General features: G+C 41.5%; 1 protein-coding gene across 1 annotated transcript in view; it reads left to right on the forward strand.

Annotated features, from left to right (window-relative positions):
* The window catches only part of SYT6 (synaptotagmin 6), a 208,419-nt gene that overhangs the window by 162,435 nt on the left and 20,153 nt on the right, over nt 1–25,831 (forward strand). Inside the window, exon 4 of the mRNA XM_040337447.1 lies at nt 19,408–19,579. Coding sequence (XP_040193381.1) covers nt 19,408–19,579 — 172 coding nt within the window. The remainder of the gene's footprint in view (nt 1–19,407; nt 19,580–25,831) is intronic.

Here is a 25,831-nt window from a genome sequence, read left to right on the forward strand (position 1 = left end):
CATATTTTAGGTATGTCTATTTGGAACAAGTCAATCCATGAGACGATTTAATCCGAAACAAGGGTATAAAACTAATAACAGTTATTGTAGTGTGGGAGGAAATACACAGGCACGGTGAGAACATGAAAACTCCAGGAAGGTAGTGCAATGGTTGGGATTCTAACCAGCAACCCTTTTGCTGCTTGGCAAAAGTGCTAACCACTACACCACGGCGCTGCCCAAAATTAAGCTGTGTGCAACAGGAGACAAGTGGGTATAACCAAAGACAAAAGGAGAAAAGTGAATAAATAGTGAACAGAAACTACATGGAAACCTATGACAATTATGCGTAAAGATGACTAAAAGAGTAATAAAAATAAGAATGGTTTGTATTGAAATACCATGTAGCAATAGATGTAACCTAATTGGATATTTAAAAAATCCAGATGAGCAGTGGATGCAAGAGAATGTAAACAGTCTACCTAGACTAAACTGAAATAACAGATATGATTGGTAAAAAACAACAGAAAGAGATTATGGCCCAGATTCACAGACATCGGCGCATATTTATGCCGCCGTAGAGTATCTCCTTTATGCTACGCCAATGCAGCGCAGAGAGGCAAGCATGGAATTCACAAAGCATTTCCTCCCAAAACTGGATGCTGCTGAGTTACACCTCCTTTATGGGGCATAACTTTACGCCGTACGTACAACTTACGCGCACTAGTCGTAGCCTGCGTCGGGCGCAAGTACGATCGTGAATCGGCGTATCTCCCTCATTTGCATATTTGAATAGAAAATCCATGGGAGCACCACATGCGTCCAGCGTAAATATGCGCCCACTCTACGCCGGCGTAGGCAAGTTACATCGGTGGAATGAAGCCTGTTTTAAGGCGTACCTTAGTTTTGTGGGCACGGCGCACAGATACGACAGCGCATATTTGCACTTACGCGGCGTATCTCGAGATACGTCGGCACAAGTGCTTTGTAAATCCGGGCCTATATGTGTAACTAATAGGATAGTAAGAAGCTGCATTATAGACTAAATAAATTGCACATTTTTGCTACAAAGGGCAAACTGTCTGTGAAGTATTGTAATGTTGTAAATTATTAAAAAATGGATGAGATAAAAAAAGACTTGCGAGGAAGAAAGGAGAAAAGCAACTGTGAATTGATGCAAATGTTAAATAAATGAAATAGAAAAAGCATGCTGTGGTGTAAGGAAAGAATGATATTAATGATATGAGAGAAGATGAACTCAGGAGAATTGACAAGTATATAAATATACAGGATGACTGAATGCTGAATGTTGAATGCTGAATGTCAGAAGATCCTTATGAACTAATTTAGACCATATTGAAGCAGTATATTTAGTCTATAAGGTTGATTTACTAAAGGCAGATAAGCCGTTTTCTTTGCAAGGGAATTTTCACTATGCAAAGAAATTTCTCTTAGCTTAGTGAATGCAGTGAAAATTTATTTTGTGAAGAATATCCAATCACAGGAAGGGGGGAAAAAAAGTATTTTTGCTTGTGCATAATTGGATGATGAAAGTCAACAGAGCTTCGCCTCATTCACTAAACTAGGGAAAATTTCCCCTGTAAAGTGAAAATTCCTTTGCAAATTGAACATTTGAATATTTGCCTTTAGTAAATCAACCCCTATTTATACACAATGTCTAAGCATTCTGCATAGCTTATTGAATCTATTAAAATCTTTTGATTCAGGAATATCTTCAATAATAGGAGCTTTGATGAGATTTTAATCCTTTTTGTGTCAAAAAAGGTTTTAAATTGTCATATGAATTATGTCTGTTTCCCATTGACGCTGCAAATATTTCATTCTTTGTTTTCCGGCTTAATTTGTGGCCCTAATGAAGGGAAAGTGTTGCTACCCCCAAAATGCATTGGCTGTTCTACATCTCTTTGAGCCATTACAACAAATAACTATTTTGGACTCTTATAATTTTGATCCAGCTCTCTCTTGTCACTTTATATACTCAAGTCTTTCACAGTGAACTCCATACAGTGAAAAACCCTTAAGCCATCCATAGATGGTTTGAATCTCAGCCGGTTCAGAAGGAACAAGCTGAGCTTCAAACCATGTAAGGGAAGGCTGAATGTACCCAAGTTGGTCAATCGATAAACTTGGATATAACCAGCCTGTTAGATTTTACATGTGATTATTGCAAGCACCTGTTAAAGTCGCTAATAATAGTCACTAGGGGTGTCCCGATACCGATACCGAGCATTTGCCCGAGTACTTGTACTCGGGCAAATGCTCCGATGCTTCACCCGATACCTGTACAGTCAGGGTGATCAGTGCGGTGGGGGAGTTACAAGCACCGATCACTGCTGTATAGATTTAAAAGTCTGACAGCCGTTTCTCCGCTTCCCTCTCTAAGCTACCCCCCCTGCGGCTTTCAGTTGCTTTAGTGAAATCAGTGGTGATCGGTGCTTGTAACTCTCCCACACACTATCACTGCTGACTTGTCCCGCATCCAGCTCCAGCCCCCCTCCGTTCTGCTGCTGTCTCCCTCTGTGTCCCCCTCCATGCTGCTCTCTCCCTCCGTGTCCCCCTCCATGCAGCTCTCTCTCTCCGTGTCCCCCTCCATGCAGCTCTCTCTCTCCGTGTCCCCCTCCATGCTGCTGTCTCCCTCTATGTCCCCCTCCGTTCTGCTGCTGTCTCCCTCTGTGTCCCCCTCCATGCTGCGCTCTCCCTCCGTGTCCCCCTCCATGCTGCTCTCTCCCTCTGTGTCCCCCTCCATGCTGCTCTCTCCCTCTGTGTCCCCCTCCATGCTGCTCTCCCCCTCCGTACTGGTGTCCCCTCCATTCTCCTCCTCCACCCTCTCGATCTGTCTGCTAATTGGCTAGGTCATTAAACACTCACAACACCTCTATGAATGATACCTCTCACCTATCACACCCTGTTGGAGCATGCTCAAACAGCAAGTGGTGGAGAAAATACATTCTATACAAATATGTTGGCCAATAGTCCTCTCTACATATATGTTTTCAACTTTCCATCAACTTTCCATTTAAATAGAGAGGCAACCAGTATCTCCAATGGCATCCAAAATATTTCTTTCATGACAAATTTAATTTTTAAAAGGGGATATTTCTTAGCATTTGCATACAAAAATGTGGCTCCATCACCCTTGAAGCCAAAATACAGACACAACAATAGCGATAGGTGAACTAGTGCTTTTATGCTTCCGTTTATTACATCTCTTGAGACTATAGGATATTTGATCTGCCAAGTTTTGTGCCATGGATCTTCTTTCTTACTGCTAAAATTGTCTACCTATGAAGGTGCTTATTCTTGTTGTAGAGGGGATTGGTGGGACATAGTTCCTGCATCATTACCATGGGAATAACTTTTTCCCGTTAGCTCTCTTTTTATTTGAATTTCTGTTCATCTTTAGAGCAGATATCAACATTGCCAAACAAGTTAAGAAAGATGAACATTTTTAGGTGTGTATAGCTTTTCTAGCTTTTCAAAGCACTTTACTCATTCTATTCTCATTCTATTCTACTTTTGCTGAAAAATGATGTAATAAATGCTGCTGTACACAGTATGCATCAAATTGATTACCCTTTTCAATGTGATGATAAAAGCATAGATGTGTTTCCAGATAAATCATCAACTATTAAACCAAAACAAATCAACCTCGACTTTGGTCTCTAGTGTCAAGGTTTTGCGCTGGATTTATCAGAAGAATATAAGCATGTCGGATTCATTTTCTAGTGTACAATTTTTCGAAAAAAGGTTTTTGTAAATACAGCTTGCTGCAGTGGCTATTAACCATAAAGAAAATACATCACTGTAAACAATCTTTCAAGTACCTGCAGTAAAGTGAGCGCTCAACTGTGTGTACTGAGTAGAACAACGCAAACACACACTAGTAGAACAAGGTAAAATTTCGTTTCCAATTCCTACTAGCTGTTCATTTATGCTCCAAAGGGTGCAATTTGCAATGAAATTAACTTCTGTTCTCATGATTTTTTAAAGTGTCTGTAAACTCAAAATCTATATTTTAGTATATGAGAAAAAAAAGAAAACAGGACTTTAATGGTACAATAAGAAATATATATAAAAAAGGCAAACTTTTATTAAAGGTCAAAACAATTTAAAGGGACACTAAAGGTTCATTGCCGCCAAGTGTATAACTCGGTCCCGCTGCCCAGCGGCTACGTCACTGAATTTATTTGACAGCAGCGGGAGCAATGGCTGTGCTGCTATCAATCTATCCAATGAGGAGTCATTCAGACATTGAGAGAACAACGCAGGATCACACCCACAAAGATTCGGGGCTCAGTTGAGTAAAATGGGGGCTCGGGGGGGCCGGAGAGTGCAAGGTGTTTTTTCACCTTAATGGATTGGATGCAGGTGAAAAAACACAAAGCTTTACAACCCCTTTAAGTATCTTAAAATAATAGGATAATGTATATCAAACATACAAACATGTATTAAGCCACACTCTTATGCCGCGTACACATGATCGGAAATTCCGACAAGAAAAGTCCGATGTGAGCCTTTGGTCGGACATTCCGACCGTGTGTAGGCTCCAACAAAATTTTTCTGTTGGAATTTCCGCCAAGAAAAATATGAGAGCTGGTTCTCAAATTTTGCGAACGGGAAAAGTTCTTGTTGGAAATTCCGATTGTCTGTATGCAATTTCGACAGAGAAAAATCCTACGCATGCTCGGAATCAAGTCAACGCATGCTCAGAAGTATTGAACTTAATTTTTCTCGGCTCTTCGTAGTGTTGTAGGTCACCGTGTTCTTGACGGTCAGAATTTGGTGTAACCGTGTGCATACAACACAAGTTTGAGCCAAAGTTCAGTCGGAAAAAAATCCACGATTTTATTGTTGGAATTTCCGATCGTGTGTATGTGATATTAGATGCAGAATTTTCTGTGAACATTTCCTTAGTCTTGAGACAGCAAAATACATTTCATATATGTTTGTAGATATGTCAATTTAATCATAAGACACAATAAAATTATACAACCAACAGTGGCAATATCCTGGAAGGAATGGATCAAAGACAGCTGATGTATATTTAATGTAGCCATAAAGGGATGGACATGGTCAGCAACAATACTCTTGTTGGCCTTGGTGTTTGAACTATGCATTGAGTTCCTGCCAGGTCATTGGCTGATTAACAATTTGTGTTAGCAAGCAATTGAAAAGATGTATCTGATAAAGTGGCTGGTGAGTGTATATAAGGGTGTGTAGCTGTAGACCAGTCAGGGTGACCACGCTGAACAGTGTCCACAGCCAAAAGTGCCTAAAATGGACACATCAGCGTCTATTGGAAGGAAGTGGCCTTGCCGGATGAATCACCTTTTGATTTATATTAGGTGGATGGTGGGGTGCATGTGCATTGCTTACCAGGGGAAGAGATGGCACCAGGATGCACTGTAGAAATTAGGCAAGCTGACAAAAGCAGTGTGTATTCGGCCTCGTACACACGACCGAGAAACTCGATAGAATTCATCAAGAAACTTGGTGAGAGAGTTTTTTGCAGAGGAAAACGGTCGTGTGTACGTTTTTCATCGAGGAAACTGTCGAGGAACTCGACGAGGAAAAAAGAGAACAAGTTTTCTTTTTCCTCAACGGGAGTCTCAATTTCCTCGTCGTGTTTCTCGTTGAAAACCAGCCCGACAAGGAACACGACGAGGAAATTGAGAAAAAGAAAACTTGTTCTCTTTTTTCAGAAACCCGCGCATGCTCAGAATAAAGTATGAGACAGGAGCGCACAGATAACGGGTACCAAGCAGCGGCAGGTATCGGGCATTCAGGCATCGGCGGGGACCGGGCATCCAGGCATCAGCCAGCGGCTCTTCTCATCCTCGCTTCTGCCATGCGTCTCCTCCCCTTCTTCTAGGCATCCAATAGGATTGCCTGTCCTTTCAGCCAATCAGGTGACGGGTATCAGACCTGCTTCCCGATTGAACGGGAGGAGGATCAGTGTTGCAACACCGAATATTCATTCGGTGTTGCAACACAACTAGGTGGGCTCCAGACACAATGTTTTGCATCTTGAGCCCACCCTATTTTGAAATAGTGAACAGATGGGCGCAAAAAACATATAAATCACCCAACATAGCGTGAGTGTTATATTAATACACCTTTATTTTAAGTGTCAGAATAGTCCAGCATACATATGCATGTGCATAAACAATGAACAGTTTAGTGATGTAAATCTTCTATGTAGTATTTCTCCAACACTGTGCCTCCTAAAGCGCAGTGTGCTTTAATCTTGAAAAGACAAAAAGTGCTTCTCTCGAAGTGACATATAAATGTGCTCACCAGATATCTTTGGCCAAAAAGTGACCACCAGGCATATAATGGAGGGAATCCTTCCTCATTTTGCTCAATCCTTCCAGACCACATGCGACTCCAACCGACTATTTCCAAAAATCAATCGGACTTCAATTCAGTCATGAATATTAAATGATAAAATCCTCCAACTATTACACTCTGAGGTTTATATCCACAGCTCTTTCCATAAAATCTGTGAAGTTGGACTCTCCAAAAACGAGCCACATAGAGGCAATATAGTGTAGTCTTTAATAAAAAGCACTTACATGAAGGTCTGTATCCTGGCCTAGGCCAACAAGGCAGCACGTTGCAGGGGGGCAGCACGGAATGAGTCCCCACCGGCTTGCGCTATTAGTGTGGCACTGTTAGTGTAGCACCAGTCTTATGGGGCGGACTGGGCAGAGAAGCAAGCATCCTGCAACTGTAGGGAGGGCAGAGCTTCTAATTTTGACTGTCCTATCATCCTGGACCACAAACCTTCCTCACTGTGCTACATATTTTCTGCTGTACCATTGGCATGGTTATATCTTTTTAGTCCTCTCCATAAAATTATCAGAATTGTGTGCCTAAAGTAGAACTATAGGAACACTTTTTTTTTCATTTTGGATAGAGTAAGGGTAAGGGAAGGGCAGGTCTTTAACAGCAAGGGGTGTGGCCTTGACAGGAAGGGGTGGGTCATATTTAAATTAGGGGGTGCACGAGTTTAGTCAGGCCTTGGGCAGCACAAAACCTAAATACATCACTGCTTACATGCATGTGTAAGACACAATAGATAGCAGCACAGCTGTAGGATGAGGCAGGAGCCAATCCGTCACTCTGTAGAAGGGTGACCACATTTCCAAACTACAATTCAGGGACACCTCCCTTCCCAATGAATCACAGCACAGTGATTGGACACAAGAGGCAGGATTTATGACTTCTCCAATCACAAACAGGGGGTGGGGATTGTGCTCCTCCAGGCATTCCCGGCCAGGACAAGTACTGTCAGTGAGTAAAGCAGTGATGTGACAGCCTTTTTTGGGGGCATCAGATTGGCCCAGGGGGGGTGTCAGTTTCATTCCGGGGCACTGTATTGTCCTGGAATGAAGGTGCCCGGGACAGACCTGCAAAATGTGGGACTGTCCCGGGCAATCTGGGACACGTGGTCACCCTACTCTGTAGGTGATGCAGGAAGCACGGCATGCATCTTAGCTGAGAATGAAAGGGGAGAGCTCCTATATAAAGCAAGTGTAAGCCACATTTCGTGCTCTAGCGTACGTCTTTAGGAAAATTTTTGGAGTACTGAAAGGGGCCGGGTACATGGATAGGGAGGGAGTTGGCGCCCGTGCGCCCACAATGGATGGGCCACACATGCTGACCATACTGGTCTGTTTAGCCTACAGACGTGCATGCATTCTTTCCCCAAAAAACGAACCATTCCAAGAAAAAATATTAATTTTACTCCAGGTGGGGAACAATGTGTGGCCAGTGCTTAACCCTATGTATACTGCTACAGACCTTTCACTGCCACCAGTTTACCTTATAAAATGCCAAAACCTATGCCACAGGTGCACACTCCACAACTTTTCCAAGAGGATGTTTATCAATATATACTTTATTAGGTACACCTGTTCAATTGCTTGGTAACACAAATTGCTAATCACATGGCAGCAACTCAATGCATTTAGGCATCTATACGTAGTGAAGACGACTTGTTGAAGTTCAAACCGAGCATCAGAATGGGAAAGAAAGTGGATTTAAGTGACTTTGAACGTGGCATCGTTGCTGGTGCCAGACGGGCTGGTCTGACTATCAAAAAAACTGCTGATCTACTGGGATTTCCATTAACAACCATCCCTAGGGTTTACAGAGAATGGTCCCAAAAAAAAGAAAATATCCAATGGTTGACTCTAAAGGTATGTAGAATACTATCTCTGAATGCACAGAAGATGGTCTACAACAGCAAAAGACCACAGCTGGTGTCACTCCTTTCAGCTAAGAACAGGAAACTGAGGCTGCAATGCATATACAGTAAAACCTTGGTTTGAGAGTAACTTGGTTTGAGTGCGTTTTGCAAGACAAGCAAAATGTTTTAATAAATTTTGCCTTGATATACAAGCGATATCTTTAAATAAGAATAGCGTCATGTCACAACTGAGTATAAAAGAGAAGAGAGGACTCTCTAAGTGTAGCAATATGGTTACATTTAATGAAGGTACAACATTTAGCAACTTATTGCTACACTTAGAGGTGCCTCTCTTCTCTTTTATACCCTGTAAAAAAATGCTTTGATATACAAGGTTTTACGGTAATTGATATACTCCAGAGTCAAACTGAACAAGACATCTCTGTAGTTGCTGACAGCAGCAGATAATATTGCAGTCATCTGTAGCCTAGTCCTAGACCATGACCTACAAGCAGAACAGCATGCATCTGAATCAGTTTCATTTATTGCAATAAGCTGAACTCGTTACAGGTGAAAGACCTTCTCCCCTGGCAGAAGCTACCATCTTAACTGCCATTTTATGACTGCAAACTGTTGACTTTTCTGAAAAACGTTGTCCTAAAGTACAAACTCTTGTCTACTGAAAAAGCAGGATATTGGTTTTAAAAGCAGCCCCCAGACATAGTGTTTTATTCCATTTTGGATAAACAGGGAAGGGTTAGACCCTCTGTTAGAGTTTTTTTATTGCCATCTGTGTTTTCTATTGGGAAGATTTCCCCTTGCTTTCTTCCAGAACTAGCAGTGATGGGAGATCTCTTCAATGGCGATATAGATTAACCGCTTCAGCCCCAGAAGATTTTACCCAATTCCTGACCAGAGCACTTTTTACAATTTGTCACTGCGTCATTTTAACTGACAATTGCGTGATCGCGCGACGCTATACCCAAACAAAATGTGTGTCCTTTTGGTGGTATTTGATCATCTCTGCGATTTAAATTTTTACCACTATGAACAAAAGAACAGTGACAATTTTGAAAAAAACACAATGGGGGTTATTTACGAAGAGAAACTCCACTTTGCATTAAAAGTGCAAAGTGCACTTGAAAATGCACTGAAAGTGCACTTGGAAGTGCAGTCGCTGTAGATCTGAGGGGGACATGCAAGGAAATTAAAAACACTGCATTTTAGCTTGCACCTGATTGGATAATAAAATCAGCAGAGCTTCCCCTCATTTCAGATCTTCCCCTCAGATTAACAGTGACTGCACTTTTAAGTGCACGTTCAGTGCAATTTCAAGTGCACTTTGCACTTGTTGTTTGTAGTGCAAAGTGGACTTGCCTTTAGTAAATTACCCCCAATATCTTTTACTTTTTGCTATAATAAATATCCTAATTTTGTTTTAAAAAAAAAAACATTTCCTCAGTTTAGGCCAATATGTATTCTTCTGCATATTTTTGGTAAAACAATTGCAATAAGCGTATATTGATTGGTTTTGCGCAAAAGTTATAGCATCTACAAAATAGGGGATAGAATTATGGCATCTTTATTATTATTATTTATTTTACTAGTAATGGCGGTGATCTGCGATTTTTATCGGGACTGCGACATTATGGCAGACATATTGGACACTTTTGAAACATTTTTGGGACCATTAGCAATTTTACAGCGATCAGTGCTATAAAAATACACTGATTACTGTAAAAATGTCACTGGCAGGGAAGGGGTTAACACTAGGGGACGATCGAAGGGTTAAATGTGTTCTCTCTCTGTGTTCTATCTGGGGGGGGGGGGTGGGACTTACTAGGGGAAATGACAGATCGCTGTTCATACTTTGTGTGTTCATAAAATCAGTCATTTCTCCCCTGAAAAAACTGGGATCTGTGTGTTTACACACACAGATCCCAATTCTCGCTGTGTCATGAGCGATCGCAGGTGCTCAGTGGCCATCGTGCCCCGCCGGGCATTCGCATCGGCTCTGGGGGTGAGCATCGGGCGCGCGCTCGCGCGCCTTTGGCAGCGCGCGCCCCCTAGTGGCCACAGGGTGAAGTGCAGTTAAACTGAGGCGGCTGGACGGCAAGTGGTTAAAAAACAGGAGAACAGTTAGAACTTTTTAAATAGTTTTTGTTTGTATGAGCATTACAGGGAAATTCTCTGGTTAAAACAGAGTTAAAGACCTGACAAAACTGTTAACGCTCCTAAGCGCACATCCACATAAGCACCTTCTTCCATTCCAATCAACAGGGAATCTGTGAGCTAATCCCCTGCTGATCGGAGCAGAGCGGGCAGATGACAAGTCAATGTCCACTCAGTTCATGCAGAGTGGATACAGACAAAGTCTGCTCTGTTCTTTGGGCCACCGGGAGTAAATGTACTCCGCTGTCTCTTTACACCTGGCTGTCTCCAATCCGGTCCGCCCAAATGGAAAGGATGCAGTCAACCCCCATTTTTTTTTTAGTGGGCCTGATCAGCTTCTGAGCTAGGCAGGTATATATGGGCATGTCAGTTTACACCCACCAGTTCATAGGAATGCATGGATCTTCCGATCAGGTCCACCTGAAAAACTGACAGGCAAGTGATTGGATGGCCCATGTGAAAGGGCCCTAAAAGGGAGAGTTAGGAGCTGTTCTACAGTGGTTAAGCAATATGATTTGAAAAAAAAGGCTTTGTTTTTGGACTATTAACTGCACAGGAAGGAAGGAAGGAGCAGCAGCACAATAATTAGGTATTCCTTCTGCTCTATTCTCCTGTAAGCATATTTGCAGTTTTAGGCTGGGTTCACACCAATATGAATTGGATGCGCATTTCCTCCACATCCAATACGCTTGACAGGAGATTATGACAGGCCTTGTATGGAGACGGTTCACATATCTCCATTCCAGCTCAGTTTCAGGGCCAAATTCAGGCAAAACGTTGGCACTGATTAGTCCCTGAAATGGAGAAAAGGGACACACTGGACCCCTGCTGCAAGCCGCATCCATTAGAGGTGTGAACCCAGCCTTAAGCCTGGTACACAAAATTGGATTTTCCAACAACAGCCTGCCATCACACAATTCCTGTCGGGAAAATACGATTGTGTGTCCCAGGCTTTAGACTGATGCCGCGTACACACGATCGGTTAAACCGATGAGAATGGTCTGATGGACAGTTTTCATCGGACCAAACCGATTGTGTGTGGGCCCCATCCGTTATTTATCCATAGGTTAAAAAAAAAATCTTGTTTTAAATTTAACCGATGGATTCCTAACTGATGGGAAAAAAACGATTGTTAGTAAGCACAACCATCGGTTAAAAATCCAGGCATGCTCAGAATCAAGTCGACGCATGCTTGGAAGCATTGAACTTTATTTTTTTCAGCACGTCATTGTGTTTTACGTCACCGCGTTCTGACACGATCGTTATTTTAACGATGGTGTGTAGGCACGATGGACCATCAGTCAGCTTCATCGGTCTGTTCTCATTGGATGGACCGATCGTGTATACGCGGCATGACAGTACTGTGCAAAGCAATATAGCCCTGATTAGCGCAGAGTCAGACCCTCCATCTCCTAGTACTGATGTGTAGAGGACCACAGGGAACTAATGTAAATACATTTCAGATATTTATACTAATTGTTTTTCAAATGCATTTAATTATGTTTAATGAGCACAAATAATAAGCACACACAAGTAACTAATTTTTTTTATCTGCCTTGAGTGTAGCTTTGATTTCTAAAAGTATTCCTTTAAGGCTAAAACCAAATAACCTCATATTATGTTCATATTGGGCCCATTTATGCCCCTGGCTGCAGCTCTTTTTAATTATACCACTTATATGTAATAGTAGTATGATGACCGATAATGTGCATGTAATGATATAATAATACATATACTAATGGATTCGTTCGTAAATATATTTGATAATCCGTTTCATGTGAATAGTAAATAATAATGAAGGTTATATTTAAGATATCGCTATATCTAATAGAAAATAACACATCTTTTAAAGCATAATAACTAATTTAATGTAACATATAAAACTAAATAAAAAGAGAGTATAGTAGCAAAAAAAAAAGAATAAAAATGCTAATACAGTACATGTGCAGGTTGCTAAGCAGGGATCACTAATAGGATAATGAACTATAATTGGGAACAATGTGCATGATGAATGGACACTAAATAATTACACATAACAGTTGTGGTACATTAGCAGCCATTAAATTGTGGAAGAAGCGACATGGAGTCTTCACTGCCTGAATTATGCTTATGACCTTTGTGATGTTGACTTCTACGTTTCATTATAATCTTTGCAGCTCTGAGTAGCATTATATTCTGTATTAAAAGGACTGATACTTTGAAGGGTATGGCCATTTTAGTATGTGTATTTTAAAGCAGAAAGATAGTACACAGAGCTTGTGCTTAGATAATATGCGTTAAAATATTCAGAAGTACTGTAGGTTTTGATCAAACTAAAAGTTTCAGAGAAAAAAGGCCCTCTATGCATTTACCATTATTAGCTGTTCATAGTTTTGTTTTCCTTTTATGCCTATAAACTATAAAGTGGCACAATATATGAAATAACAAATTAAGCAACCCTTGCACAACTTTTACAAAATGGTGTATGTGTGTTCAAATGGGCTGCTGCTGGACTCTCTATTGTTTCACACACCAGTAAGAATAATATAAAGACCACAACAGTCCAACACTGTACCGCAGGGCTCAAAATTTCAAGTCCTGAGCTACTAGCCAGTCCTCAAGAGTTACTCGCCACCAATTGCCCCACCTAATTCATACACTGCCCTGCGCCTAATTGCACCCGTAAACACGCCCTCGTAGATTATCTCATGGAATGACAATGTTTTATGCAGGATCAAGTTACAAAATTAAATATTACCAACAACAACTTTAACAAAATGGGACAGGGCACTGGGGGCAGACCAGAGGACAGGGCACTGGGGGCAGATCAGAGGGACAGGGCACTGGGGGCAGACCAGAGGGACAGGGCACTAGAACTGGGTCTCTTCCCCATTCTCTTGCTGTCTCCTCTGCAACTCCCATCCATCCTCTCTCTCTCTCCCATTCATCTCATCATCAGGAGTCTGTGTGTGCGGCTCCACGCTTGCATGTCCCCACTTCCCCCTTTTATTCAGGCTGGCAGAGAGGAGAGGAGCTGCAGCACAGCGGGAGGGAGTACAATCCAGCGCCGAGATCCACACAACTGCACAGCCATTGACACCATAGCACAGCACACACTGACAGCGCACAGCACACATTGAGACCAGTCTGTTCACAGTGCTCAGGCTAAACTTACATAGAGCTCAAGGAGAAGAAAACTGCACAAACTAGAAGGCTGCCGCTCTCATGTCAGGGCAACTTTCAGTGAGCGCTGCACCGGAATGGTAATTTTTGCAATCCTCCACCTCACTCATTACTTTCTGCTCTCCAGCTACATTGGTCGGGGCCAGGGGGAGGGGGGCAGGCTCAGAGAGGTCATACTGTTAGGTCCCATGGCTTAATGAGAATTGTAAGGAGAGCACCTGTGTACTGCTCTGCCTGTGCGCGGCTCACTAGACTACTTTTCCCGAGCATGCACCTTTCCTCTTCGGCCGCCAATCTCATCGGGACTCTAAGTGTAGGCATATATTGGAGGGAGATTGGTCATGCAGCCCTGTCATCACTCGCCCCCAGCTTAAATCCACTCGCCAAATGCTAGTAGGCGAGTGTAAATTTTGAGGGCTGCTGTACTGCATGTGATAATCATATGATTGCTGTGAAATACTTATAGCATTCTATACTGTGCATTGTAAAAATTGAAACAAGGTATAAAATACAAAATTAAAATAAATAAAAGTCCTGTCCTTTTTTTCTCTACTCCAATCGCTCCAATAATGGTGCTCCCTGCTAAATCTTCTGTGATACACACACCTCCACCTTTATGTGCTCACCTTATATTCTGACCTATAATAGGTCTATATGTGCCTGCTAGGGATGAGCCGAACACCCCCCCCCCGTTCGGTTCGCACCAGAACCTTTGAACGAACCAAACGTTCGCGCAAACATTTAGAACCCCATTGACGTTTATGGGACTCGAACGTTCGAATTAAAAAGTGCTAATTTTAAAGCCTAATATGCAAGTTATTGTCGTAAAACGTCTTTGAGAACCCGAGTCTTGCCCCAGGGAACATGTATCAATGGAAAAAAAGTTTAAAAACGGTTGTTTTTTCAGGAGCAGTGATTTTAATGATGGTTAAATTTAAAAAAATGAAAAATTCCTTTAAATATTGTACCTGCTGGGTGTCTATAGTATGCCTGTGAAAACTTCTTTGAGAACCCGGGTCTTGCCCCAGGGAACATGTATCAATGAAAAAAAAGTTTTAAAAACTCCTGAAAAAACTACTGTTTTTAAAACTTTATTTCCATTGATACATGTTCCCTCGGGCAAGACCCGGGTTCTCAAAGATGTTTTTACAGGCATACTATAGACACCCAGCAGGTACAATATTTAAAGGAATTTTTCATTTATTTTATTTTTTTATTTAAGCATCATTAAAATCACTGCTCCTGAATCTTTGGGTGCAAACTACAGAGCACACGGCCAGTACACACCAAGTAGCTTTAGATGCAAACTACAGAGCCCATGGCCAGTACACACCAAGTAGCTTTAGGTGCAAACTACAGAGCCCACGGCCAGTACACACCAAGTAGCTTTAGGTGCAAACTACAGCGGACACAGGCAATAAATCACGTAAGAATACTGCAGCTAGCACAATCACCTGCCTGCCAGTAAATTAGGAAGAACTGATCTAGCTAAACTATACAGTGTATAAATATTCGTACAACACTTGGGATGTATATATATCCTCTACACACTGTAACATTAACTGACTAGCCTGCCTGCCTGCCTGCTCTATCTACCTGCAAAATATGACACTCTCTCTGTCCTCTCTTAACCACCGCAACACACTACACAAGGCCGACCTGCAGGCGGCCTTTTATAATTGGCTTTGGCCAATTATGGCTCTCCGTTTTTTTGCGAGCTGTGATTGGCCAAGCATGCGGGTCATAGTGCATGCTTGGCCAATCATCAGCCAGCGATGCCGCAGTGAATTATGGTCTGTGAAACGTAACTCGAATTTGGCGCGAATGACCCGAATACGAAGCTCATTCCTAGTGCCTGCCCCTTTAAGGGCATAATAAACTTCAATATGATGAAATATCCCAAATGAACACAAAAATATCACTTCTTATCTCCTGATAGTTTAATGCAAATATAAACAGTTAGCAATCATCCAGGTTCACAATAACTGTATCAGAGGGATGAACACTGTCGGGGTACTTGTGATTCTTCATGTGTAAAGAACACCATCTATACCCATCCATGGTGGATTTAGATAGTGTTCTTCCCAGATGAAACTGGAAATATTTATTTAACATTTTCAGATTATCAGCTTTTTTGGACCTACCTCTCCTGAGGATCGTAGGAATGCAATTTGTTCTGCACGCATTGTGCGCGCTCTGTGATTGCTGTAATCACAGATCAAGGTAAAGGGGCAATCACTGCAGCCCTTTACCATGTGATCAACTGTGTCCAATCAAATCTGATCATATGTAACACATTTGCCGGTTATTGGCATTCCTTTCCTCGCGTGCTGTCACAGTGTGAGGAAAGGAGAGACGTGACCAGCAAGGGTGACTGGGGACATTTACACAGATAATCAGGACACTGATCATCAGTGCAGCCCCAACAGTATTAATAAGTGCCCATCATTGCAGCCTGTCAGTGGCCATCAGTGCAGCCTATCAGTGGCCATAAGTACAGCTTATCAGTGCCCAACAATTGGTGCCTATGAGTGCTGCCTATCAGTGCCCATTAGTGCAGCCTCATCAGTAATGAAATTTGTTACTATTTCATTAGGAGATTCAGATACATCTGAATCTTGGAATAACCCAAAATGTGTCCAAATGTATATTCGGATCAAAATGAATTGCACAACTCTAGTGTGTAGGCAGTTCAAGCAAATAAGGCTGGTTTCACACGGGCTTTGTCCGTAGTCTGCATAGGACTGCTCACCAGGGGATCTCCCTGCTGAGCAGGTGGATGACAGGTTCCCTATGCAGAGCAGACATGGACACAGCCCGCTGTTCTCTACGGGGCTGTGAGATCCGATCCGCAGTTTTTGCCGGACAGAATCATATCGTGTGCTGGCGGGTGTCAGTGGACACACGTCCGCTGACATCTGCCACTCCATAGAGAGCTATGTATGGTCCGATCAGGTCCATACCTGATCAGACAGTCCATGTGAAACCAGCCTAATGCCTAGTACACACGAGAGGATTTATCCGCGGATACGGTCCTCCGGACCGTTTCCGCGGATAAATCCTCTGAGGATTTTGATCCGATGGAGTGTACATACCATCGGATCGAAATCCGCGCCGAATTCCCATCGCGATGACGTGCGCGACGCTGTCATATAAGGAATTCCACGCATGCGTCGAATCATTATGACGCATGCGAGGGATGGGTTCGGACGGATCGATCCGGTGAGTCTGTACAGACCACCGGATCGATCCGCTGGAGGCGATTCCAGCGGATAGATTTCTTAGCATGCTAAGAAATTTTTATCCGCTGGAAATCGGTCGGCCCGAAATATATCCGCGGATAAATATCCGCTGGATCGTACACACCAGCGGATCTATCCGCTGAAACCGATCCGCGGATCAATTTCAGCGGATCGATCCTCTCGTGTGTACGGGGCCTAAGTGTTTGCTTTCATTCTGAGGATTAACCCAGAAAAAAACTCCCCATTATTACGGTTAACCTGTAGCAGTAAATCAGTCTGATTGTTCCAGGGAGGGGACTTTTATAGATTAAAGTGGTTGTAAAATCTAAACTTTTTTACCTTAATGCTTTCGCACTAGTTGTTTTTGGCCCCCTCCCTAAACACTTACCTGGCTCCTCCAACGAACTAGTGCTGCTCTCTCTTCCTCTTTTCACGGGACACAATGGGGGTTATTTACGAAAGGAAAATCCACTTTGCACTACAAGTGCACTGCCAGTGCACTTGGAAGTACAGTCACTATAGATCTGAGGGGGACATGCAAGGAAAATAAAAAACAGCATTTTTGCTTTTACATGATTGGATGATAAAATCAGCAGAGCTTTCCCTAATTTCAGAGCTTCCCCTCAGATCTAAATCGATCTACAGTGACTGCACTTACAAGTGCACTTGTAGTGCAGAGTGGATTTCCTTTTAGTAAATCAACCCCACTGAGTGAAGTGGAAGCCATATGCTCCTGCTGCTGTCACCGAAAATCCTGTGAGGAGGGAGCAAGGAGCAGGGCTAAGACATGCTGTGTATTTCTATGGATGCACACAGCCCAGTTCTGCAGTGTGCCGGCACGGGTGCCCCCTTAGCAAAAGGCTTGAAGAGAACAGAGAGTGCCGGCAGTATACAGTACCATATGTTTTATATTAATAAAAAAATTAAGTTACAACCATTTGAAAGTATATTTTCACCTTTTGCAGACACCCACCTTATGTGCTCCTTTTCACAAAGTATATCTAAAAATACATAACAATGCTTTCTTCCCTTTTAAGTTGTTTCATTGGAGCAGGATTATATTCACTGGACCCTAGAGGCAGCTTGTATTGTTAAGAACAACACCAAGCTTATTTAGTGATACTCCAGGAAGAGATTGGACAAATTGTGCATTAGAGAGTAGAAATTCACTCCAAATGTAACTAATCCCTAAAATGCTCTCCCAACACCCCAACACCTATACCGAATAACCTGTGTAAGAAGGATGTATAATATTGCCTATTTTTAGCCTGCTTCAGTCGCGTCACATGAAAGGACTCCCCAGCGTCAGTCAGTGGTGGCTGCAGGGGAGAGGAGGGAGTCTGGCAATAGATGGGCCATTGAAAGCCTATGGCTGACATCGTGACTCTAGGTTTTACCCGCCATTGTTGAGCCGTCTCTCCTGCAGCTGCCATTGGCTGACACAGGGGATCACGCGACCAGACCATAGCAGACTGAAAATAGGTAAGTATATACGTCTTTCCTACACTGGTTAGTCAGTATATGTGATAGGAGTGGAGGGAACACTTTTAAGACTACTTGAGTTTAGCTTGGAATTCTACTTTAAAGTGGATGTAAACCCGATTAATTAAATTTGAGCTGGGCACATATATCTGCAGTGTTTCTTGTCTCCCTTCAAAGCACTGAGTCACATGACTTTCTCCTGCTCCGTTCCTCTGTTATCAGCATGATAACTTCTGACAAGCTCTCTGTCAACTGTGATAAAAGCAGCCTCAAATTTGTGTTGTGGGATGTTGCTATAAAATAGATTAGCAGAACGTTGAACTATTCACAAAACAGCTCTGCAAGTATCTGCCTGAATCTGCTTTTGTGGAGTGAGGGTGTGTGCCTTTCTTCCAATCAGCTGTCTTGGCAGTATGCTCAGACTTCGCTTCCAGTGCTGAACAGAAAGAGAAAATCTGTAACAGGATGTGCACTTTCTAAAGAATATAGCAAGCTGAAGACAGCAGATATACATGTAAAACTCATTTAGGGAGATTTGTTTCATCCCTGTTCACTTCACTGGGTACATGTAAGGGTTTACAACCTCTTTAACATACAATGCAGAATCCAATCCTAGATATATTTAATCATTTTGTAGGACAAACAGTGTATACATCTAGATTACAACTAATAATGAAGATCTTCTAGCACAGTACAGATAAGGTTAATCATGGTAAACATAAGTGGCATACCCCCTCATAAACATTAAATACAATAAAAGAGGTGAATAGGATTTTTTCATTTTTGGAGCTTTTAGAAAAGAGCATGTACAAGGGTAATCACCATTTAAAAAATAAAATAAAATAAATATTAAAATGCTTTATAATTGGAAATACATAACCAATATAATGTAAGTGATATGCCAATTTTTACTTGCTAGAAAGGTAGCACTTTATGAAAGACTTACATATATATATATATATATATATATATATATATATATATATATATATATATATATATATATACAGAGCTGGAAAAAAGAGATAACAATAACATAGGTCCCCTGTGAGTAGTTTATAAATGAATGTGGTAAAAACTATAATTAACTTTTAATAAATTGGGTATTGCATGCAGAGTCTTTAAACATGTAAAACCATTGCCATTTATTTACAGATCCATATGTAAAGGTGTCCCTCCTTTGTGATGGACGCAGGCTCAAAAAGAAGAAAACAACCATTAAAAGGAATACCCTGAACCCTACATATAATGAGGCCATCATCTTTGATATCCCACCAGAAAGCATGGACCAAGTCAGTCTTCTGATCTCAATCATGGATTATGACAGGTAGGCAATCATTAATTTTTATTAATAAACTATTCTGCTGATGAGGGTAAAACCATCAAAGTGTGCTACATGATCTTAATACAGTGGAACCTTGGATTACGTGTATAATCCATTCCAGGAGAATGCTTGTAATCCAAAGCACTCGCATATCAAAGCGAGTTTCCCCATAGAAGTCAATGGAAACAAAGATAATTTGTTCCCGCATTGACTTCAATTGCATGCAATACCACATGTGGCCAGAGGTGGGGGGCGCCGGAGAGCCTCAGAAACACTCAGGGATAGCTCGACTGAACTCGGAAACCATCGGAAAGGCTCAGAAACTCTCTGGAAAGGAGTATTTCCGAATGATTCCTGAGTATATCCGAACGGCTCTGAACCGTTCCAAGTGTCACCGGTGCCCCCACACCTCTTGTCAAATGCGGTACTTCACACCCCATTGGCTTGAATCCAGCTTGTGTGGTGAGACAACACTCGCAAACCAAGTTAGGATTTTTTTTGTAAAAGTTGCACGTCTTTCAAAACATTCGTTAACCGCATTACTCGTTAACCAAGATTCCACTGTACAACTGTATAGCTATTAAGTATGTACATATTTAAAGGTTCAAATATTTTAGAATAGTGTGTTGATAATAATGTTAGCAATGATGCTGCTGATTAAGTATTATTATTATAACTTTATCATTGCATATTATCATCATCATGATTTGACATACAATAGTATTCTTCATAGTCATTCGAAAAAATATTGATTAAAGAAGTATTGGTTTAGTTAAGGTGTTACCACTTTTCCCCATACTATGCTGCCTCTGCCACTATTATAAACACCTGTACCAAGTTTAGCAAGATATAGCTCACAAAGCCGCAGAGCTGCTTGTCAAAATCTTCTGGGTCGGGTCTACGCATTTGCTGTGCATTCACAATTCAATTATATCAAGAATGAACCGACGGTTTGGATCAATCTTTGGCTGTACGTGCTTTCAGACGAATGCCCAAACCTTTGCCTGTTTGGCCCTCTGTTCAGTGGGAGCCGAGCATCATATAAAGAAGCTGTAATGCCTTGTACACACAATCAGATTTTCCGTCGGGATAAACTCAGACGGATTTTTCCAACAAAATTACGTTCAAGCTGTCTTGCATACAAACTGTCACACCAAATTCCGATCGCCAAGAACGCAGTGACGTACAACACTACGACAAGCCGAGAAAAATTAAGTTCAATGCTTCTGAGCGAGCGTCGACTTGATTGTGAGCATGCATGTTTTTTCTCTGTCAGAGTTCCCTACAGACGAACGGAATTTCCGATGAAAAAATTCATCAGAATTTCTAAATTCCGTCTGACTTTTTCCATCGGAAATTCTGATCGTGTGTACAAGGCATTATTCTACTGATTCTATGCAATATATGACAGCTTCCACTGTCTACAGTCTCCAACAAATTGCTTTTTTTTGCCGAAATTCCCTGTTACTTAAGCAAAGGGGCGAGGATAACCATGACAACACTGCCTATGGTCTCTGGGGGGGCCCCTTTGGAGAAGTCTGCATGCCTTTTGTTTTCAAACAGAAGCCAGAAGGGAAATGTAACTTGCCGACTGTTTAAAATCTTTTTTCCTTTGTAAATGTGTTTTAAGAAATCATTTCCCCCAGCCAAATGGACGTTTTAACAAACATTTTTGGATTGTTACATGTTCCCAGGGCAATGCCCACCCCTCCAATGCTATTTTTTTTATAACCTTTTGCCTGTTAGCCCAGAAAATTTGAATTTTTTGTTCCTATAAATTTTAATGGCGTTCAAGTTCAGCATCCAAATTTCTTTGAAATCACAGAGACAGGCATCAGTTCAGGCACCTGGACTGATTTCTGTGACATCCGCTGAGAGCGGACTGAAAACGGGTCATAGGAGCGCATAATGAATTGCACTCCTGTGACCCATAGGAGAAGCCCAGCCAAACAAGCTCAGGCTGGACTTCTCCTTTAAGGCCCCGTACACACGACCGAGTTTCTCGGCAGAATTCAGCCAGAAACTCGATCGGAGCTGGATTCTGCCGAGAAACTCGGTCGTGTGTACACTTTTCACCGAGGAAGCCGACGAGGAACTCGTCGGGCCAAATAGAGAACATGTTCTCTATTTCCTCGTTGTTCAATGAGGAAAGTTGGCCCGCCGAGATCCTCGGCGGCTTCAACACAGAACTCGACGAGGAACTCGATGTGTTTGGCACGTCGAGTTCCTCGGACGTGTGTACGGGGCCTAAGTATTTCTTAAGCCTCGTACACACGATCGGACATCAAACAAACTTTCCCTTGGATTTTTGTCTGAAGGGAGTTGTCCGGTCACACCCATAGCATACACACGCTCAGACTTTTTCGGCAACAAACACAAACTTAGTGACGTTTCAACGTACTGATGAGACTTTAAAAGAGGAAGTTCAATTCTCCGGCATCACCCTTTGGGCTCCTTCTGCTAATCGAGAGTTAGTAGAGATTTCGTTTGTGTGCATTCGCGATTTTCAGTTTCGTGCAATTTTGTTCGTTTCTGAACGTCCGTTCGTCAAGCAGACATGTTGCGCAATGGGGTTGTGCTAACTTGACCCACAAAAAAATATAGAAATATGTTTGATTCATATAACCAAAATACACTAATCCAAAGTGAAGACATTTGTTTTTACTCCATCAGTATCACCAGCAAAGCAGCTTTTAGTATTATCACATTATAAAGAAGAGAATGTGCGCTGCTTTTCTTGATTTCAGAACTTGCCGCGTCACGAATGTGCTTTTTTAAATAAGAACGCTAGTTTTACCAGACAGAACGCTTCCGGCTGGTCTTTTCTTCTGAGCTTCTGAGCATGTGTGTTTGTACTTTGTACAAAGGTCCGATTGCTTGCTGTACACACGGTCGGACTAGGCACAATTGTCCGTTTGCAGACCAAACTTTTTGTCCGATGAAACCCGAAAAAGTTTGTCCGATGGAGCATACACACGGTCGAACTATTTTGAAAACTTGCTCATTTTGAAGTTTGTTGGCAAAAAGTCCAACCGTGTGTATGGGCCTTTAAAGTGTAATTCCACTTTTATTGAGCAAAAAACAATCCCCTTTGAGTGATTAATGTACATGACAAGGATTTTAACAAACCTTGTTGCAGATTCCTACTTTTTTCTGTTCTGAAGAAAAAGCTGTATGTTTCGCCAAGTCTTTTCCAGATCGATTCCTAAATGGAAGGGCCTGTGTTCATCATAAATACCTGGTGCACTATGCTATATTCATTTGTTTGACAAAAGTTGTCCTTTAAGAAGAGTATTGGCTTCCAAATTATGTCCATATCGAAGTATAGCAAATGTCATAATGCAAAGAATGTATCTCATGTAAGCAGCCATCAAAGCTTGCAATTCAAAAGTACATTTTCATGACAGTATAAAACTTCAATGTAATCAGGCATGCCAATAAAACATAAAATAGAACTTCAGGTTAACAGCTAAATATACAGCTGAAGTAGAGCCTGATGAGTTTTTTTTATAACAAGGTCGATTCAAATCTGGGTTTTGGAAAAGCTGTGTTACAGTATGTGATATATTTGGCTTTTACTAATGCATTTGATATTAGCCTTTATAATAACCTGGTACAGGAGTTGAGAATACAAGGATTAAGGGGGAATGAAGAATTGACAAATGGATAGGAAATGAAGCTTTCTTGTAACAGAACATTATTAAAAAAGGGCTTAAAGTGAACATATGCAGGTATGGGGAAGCAATAAACAGCTGGCAAGATGAATCAGCTGACAGCGCAATAATAGTAATAATATTACTTGCCTGCATATTCATAGTCAAAGGGTACAAACAAATCATTTTTAGATGATCCCTATCTACATAAACATTTTTATGCACCAACCCACACCCTACGTGTTGCCATCTTGCTTATGGCACAATACTTAGTGGAAACATTAAAACTCAGCAGCAGTGGGTCATTAAGCAGAAAGATCTTGACGAAATGGCCAATGGCAGTTATGTTTTGAATGGCAAATGAAATTTAAAGTAGATCTATCATTAGATAGATCAAAAAGCATGCTTTGCATCAATCGATAGAGTAAAGCATCCCGGTATTTTAAAATTGCACTATATTTTGAGTACAAAAATACTTCTTTCTTGTATTGAACAAAGCTAAAGCTGATTTATGAAGTTCTTAGCTAATATATGACACAGCCTATGACAAAGATGTGCGTGAGCAATTTTCCCACCCAGATACTCATATATGTGATTATATAGTTGTTCACCTGTCAAAAGGATTGGCACACAAATGCTACTCCCATGTGAATCCTCAGTTCCTATTTGTGCTTTGTTGCCTCCTGCATTACCTGGCCAAAAGATAAGTTGATGGGACTTTAAATATACCTCCAAAGGTTAATGATACAGAACAAATTTAAAATAACAGATCTTTATTTTTGTACATTTAAAAAAGTCATACAAATATCAAATAAATTACATATATAAACAGACGCTAGTGCTACTGCTTATTTTGTTGCAAGAGAACATAAGTTGTCCTCAGAGATCACACATATAGGTTGATCTCTGCCGACTCTACAACTTAAAAAAATGGATCCTGCCCCTGTTCCGGTTTATCATGACTGCTGATCCCTGACACCGTGGTCAGTTTATGTGCCACCATCATCCACAGCTCTACTCTCTACTCTCCTGTGTCCTCCCCCTACCCCTCCCTGCATGTCAGCTCTGTGTTAAGGGCTGTCCCCCCTCCTGCTGCTATCATATCTATAGTATAAGCATGCCATCCCCACTGTTAAATAACTCTGTGTCTTCCTGTGCTGTATAAAAACTATGCCAATCTGTACCTTATATCAGAGCGCCTCCCAGCGTTCACATGACTCTTTGGCTCTCTCTCCTCTCCTCCCTGGCTGACGTCAGTGGGAGTTCTCGGCCCCTCCAGCTAGAGGTGTCAGCCGGGGAGAGGAAAGAGCAGAGGAGTCACGTGAGCACTGGGAGACACTCTGATATAGGTAGAAAATTGTATATTTTTTATACAGCATAGGAACACATATTTATTTAACAGAGGGGATGGCATGCTTATACTATAACCGCTTTAACCACTTCAGCCCTGGAAGACTTGGCTGCTCAATGACCAGAGCATTTTTTGCGATTCAGCACTGCGTCGTTTTAACTGACAATTGTGTGGTTATTCAACGTTGTACCCAAATAAAATTGATGTCCTTTTTTTCCCACAAAGTGAGCTTTCTTTTGGTGTCATTTGATCGCCTCTGCGGTTTTTATTTTTTTGCGTTATAAACAAAAAGAGAGAGGCAATTTTGAAAAAAAACATAATATTTTGTACTTTTTGCTGTAATAAATAGCCCAATTTTTTTTTAAAAAAGCTAATTTTTTCCTCAGTTTAGGCCCATATGTATTCTTCTACATATTTTTACAAAATAGGGAACAGATTTATGGCATTTTTATAATGTTTTTACTTGTAATGATGGCGATCTGTGATTTTTATCAGGACTGCGACATTATGGCGGACATATCAGACACTTCTCACAATGATTACTGTTTAAATTTTACTGGCAGGGAAGGGTTTAACACTAGGGGGCGATCAAGGGGATAACTGTGTTCCCTAATGTCTGTTCTAACTGTGGGGGGAGAGGACTCATCTGCATCTCCTCTAAGAACAGAACAGGGATGTGTGTGTTCACACGCACACATACCTGTTCTGTCTCTCATGCCCATGACCGCCGGTCACGAGCATCAGCACCCCCGCTCTGCACAACAGCTACGACGAGCCGACCTGCCCCCGTATAATGATGGCGGCTGGTCGGCAAGCGGTTAAGTTCTTTTGCTACAAATTAGGCAGTAGCACTAGTGTCTGTTTATATATGTAATTTATTTTATATTTGTATGACTCTTTTAAATGTACAAAATAATTATTTGTTATTTTAAACAATTGTATCATTAACCTTTGGAGTTGTATTTAAAGTCCCATCACCTTATCTTTGGACCAGTTGTGTTTACAAGGGATGATTACCCTCAAGTGGTCTAATACTGTGTACAACACCACCTCCCCATATTATTTGATTACTCCTGTATTACCTGGCTGCTAGTTGAAAAATGAATAGGCTTCACGATGATGTTAATTCACTGTCAAATGTGGTGTCTTAAGGCAGAGAAGTGACACAAAAACCTAAAAAACTGAATCAGGAAACACAAAACTAGTTGAAAGGGGATTCAACATGCAGTCGGTAGAGAATACAATTTTTCT

The sequence above is a fragment of the Rana temporaria genome, chromosome 2, assembly GCF_905171775.1.
Source record: "Rana temporaria chromosome 2, aRanTem1.1, whole genome shotgun sequence".
In the NCBI taxonomy this organism is placed as follows: Eukaryota; Metazoa; Chordata; class Amphibia; order Anura; family Ranidae; genus Rana; species Rana temporaria.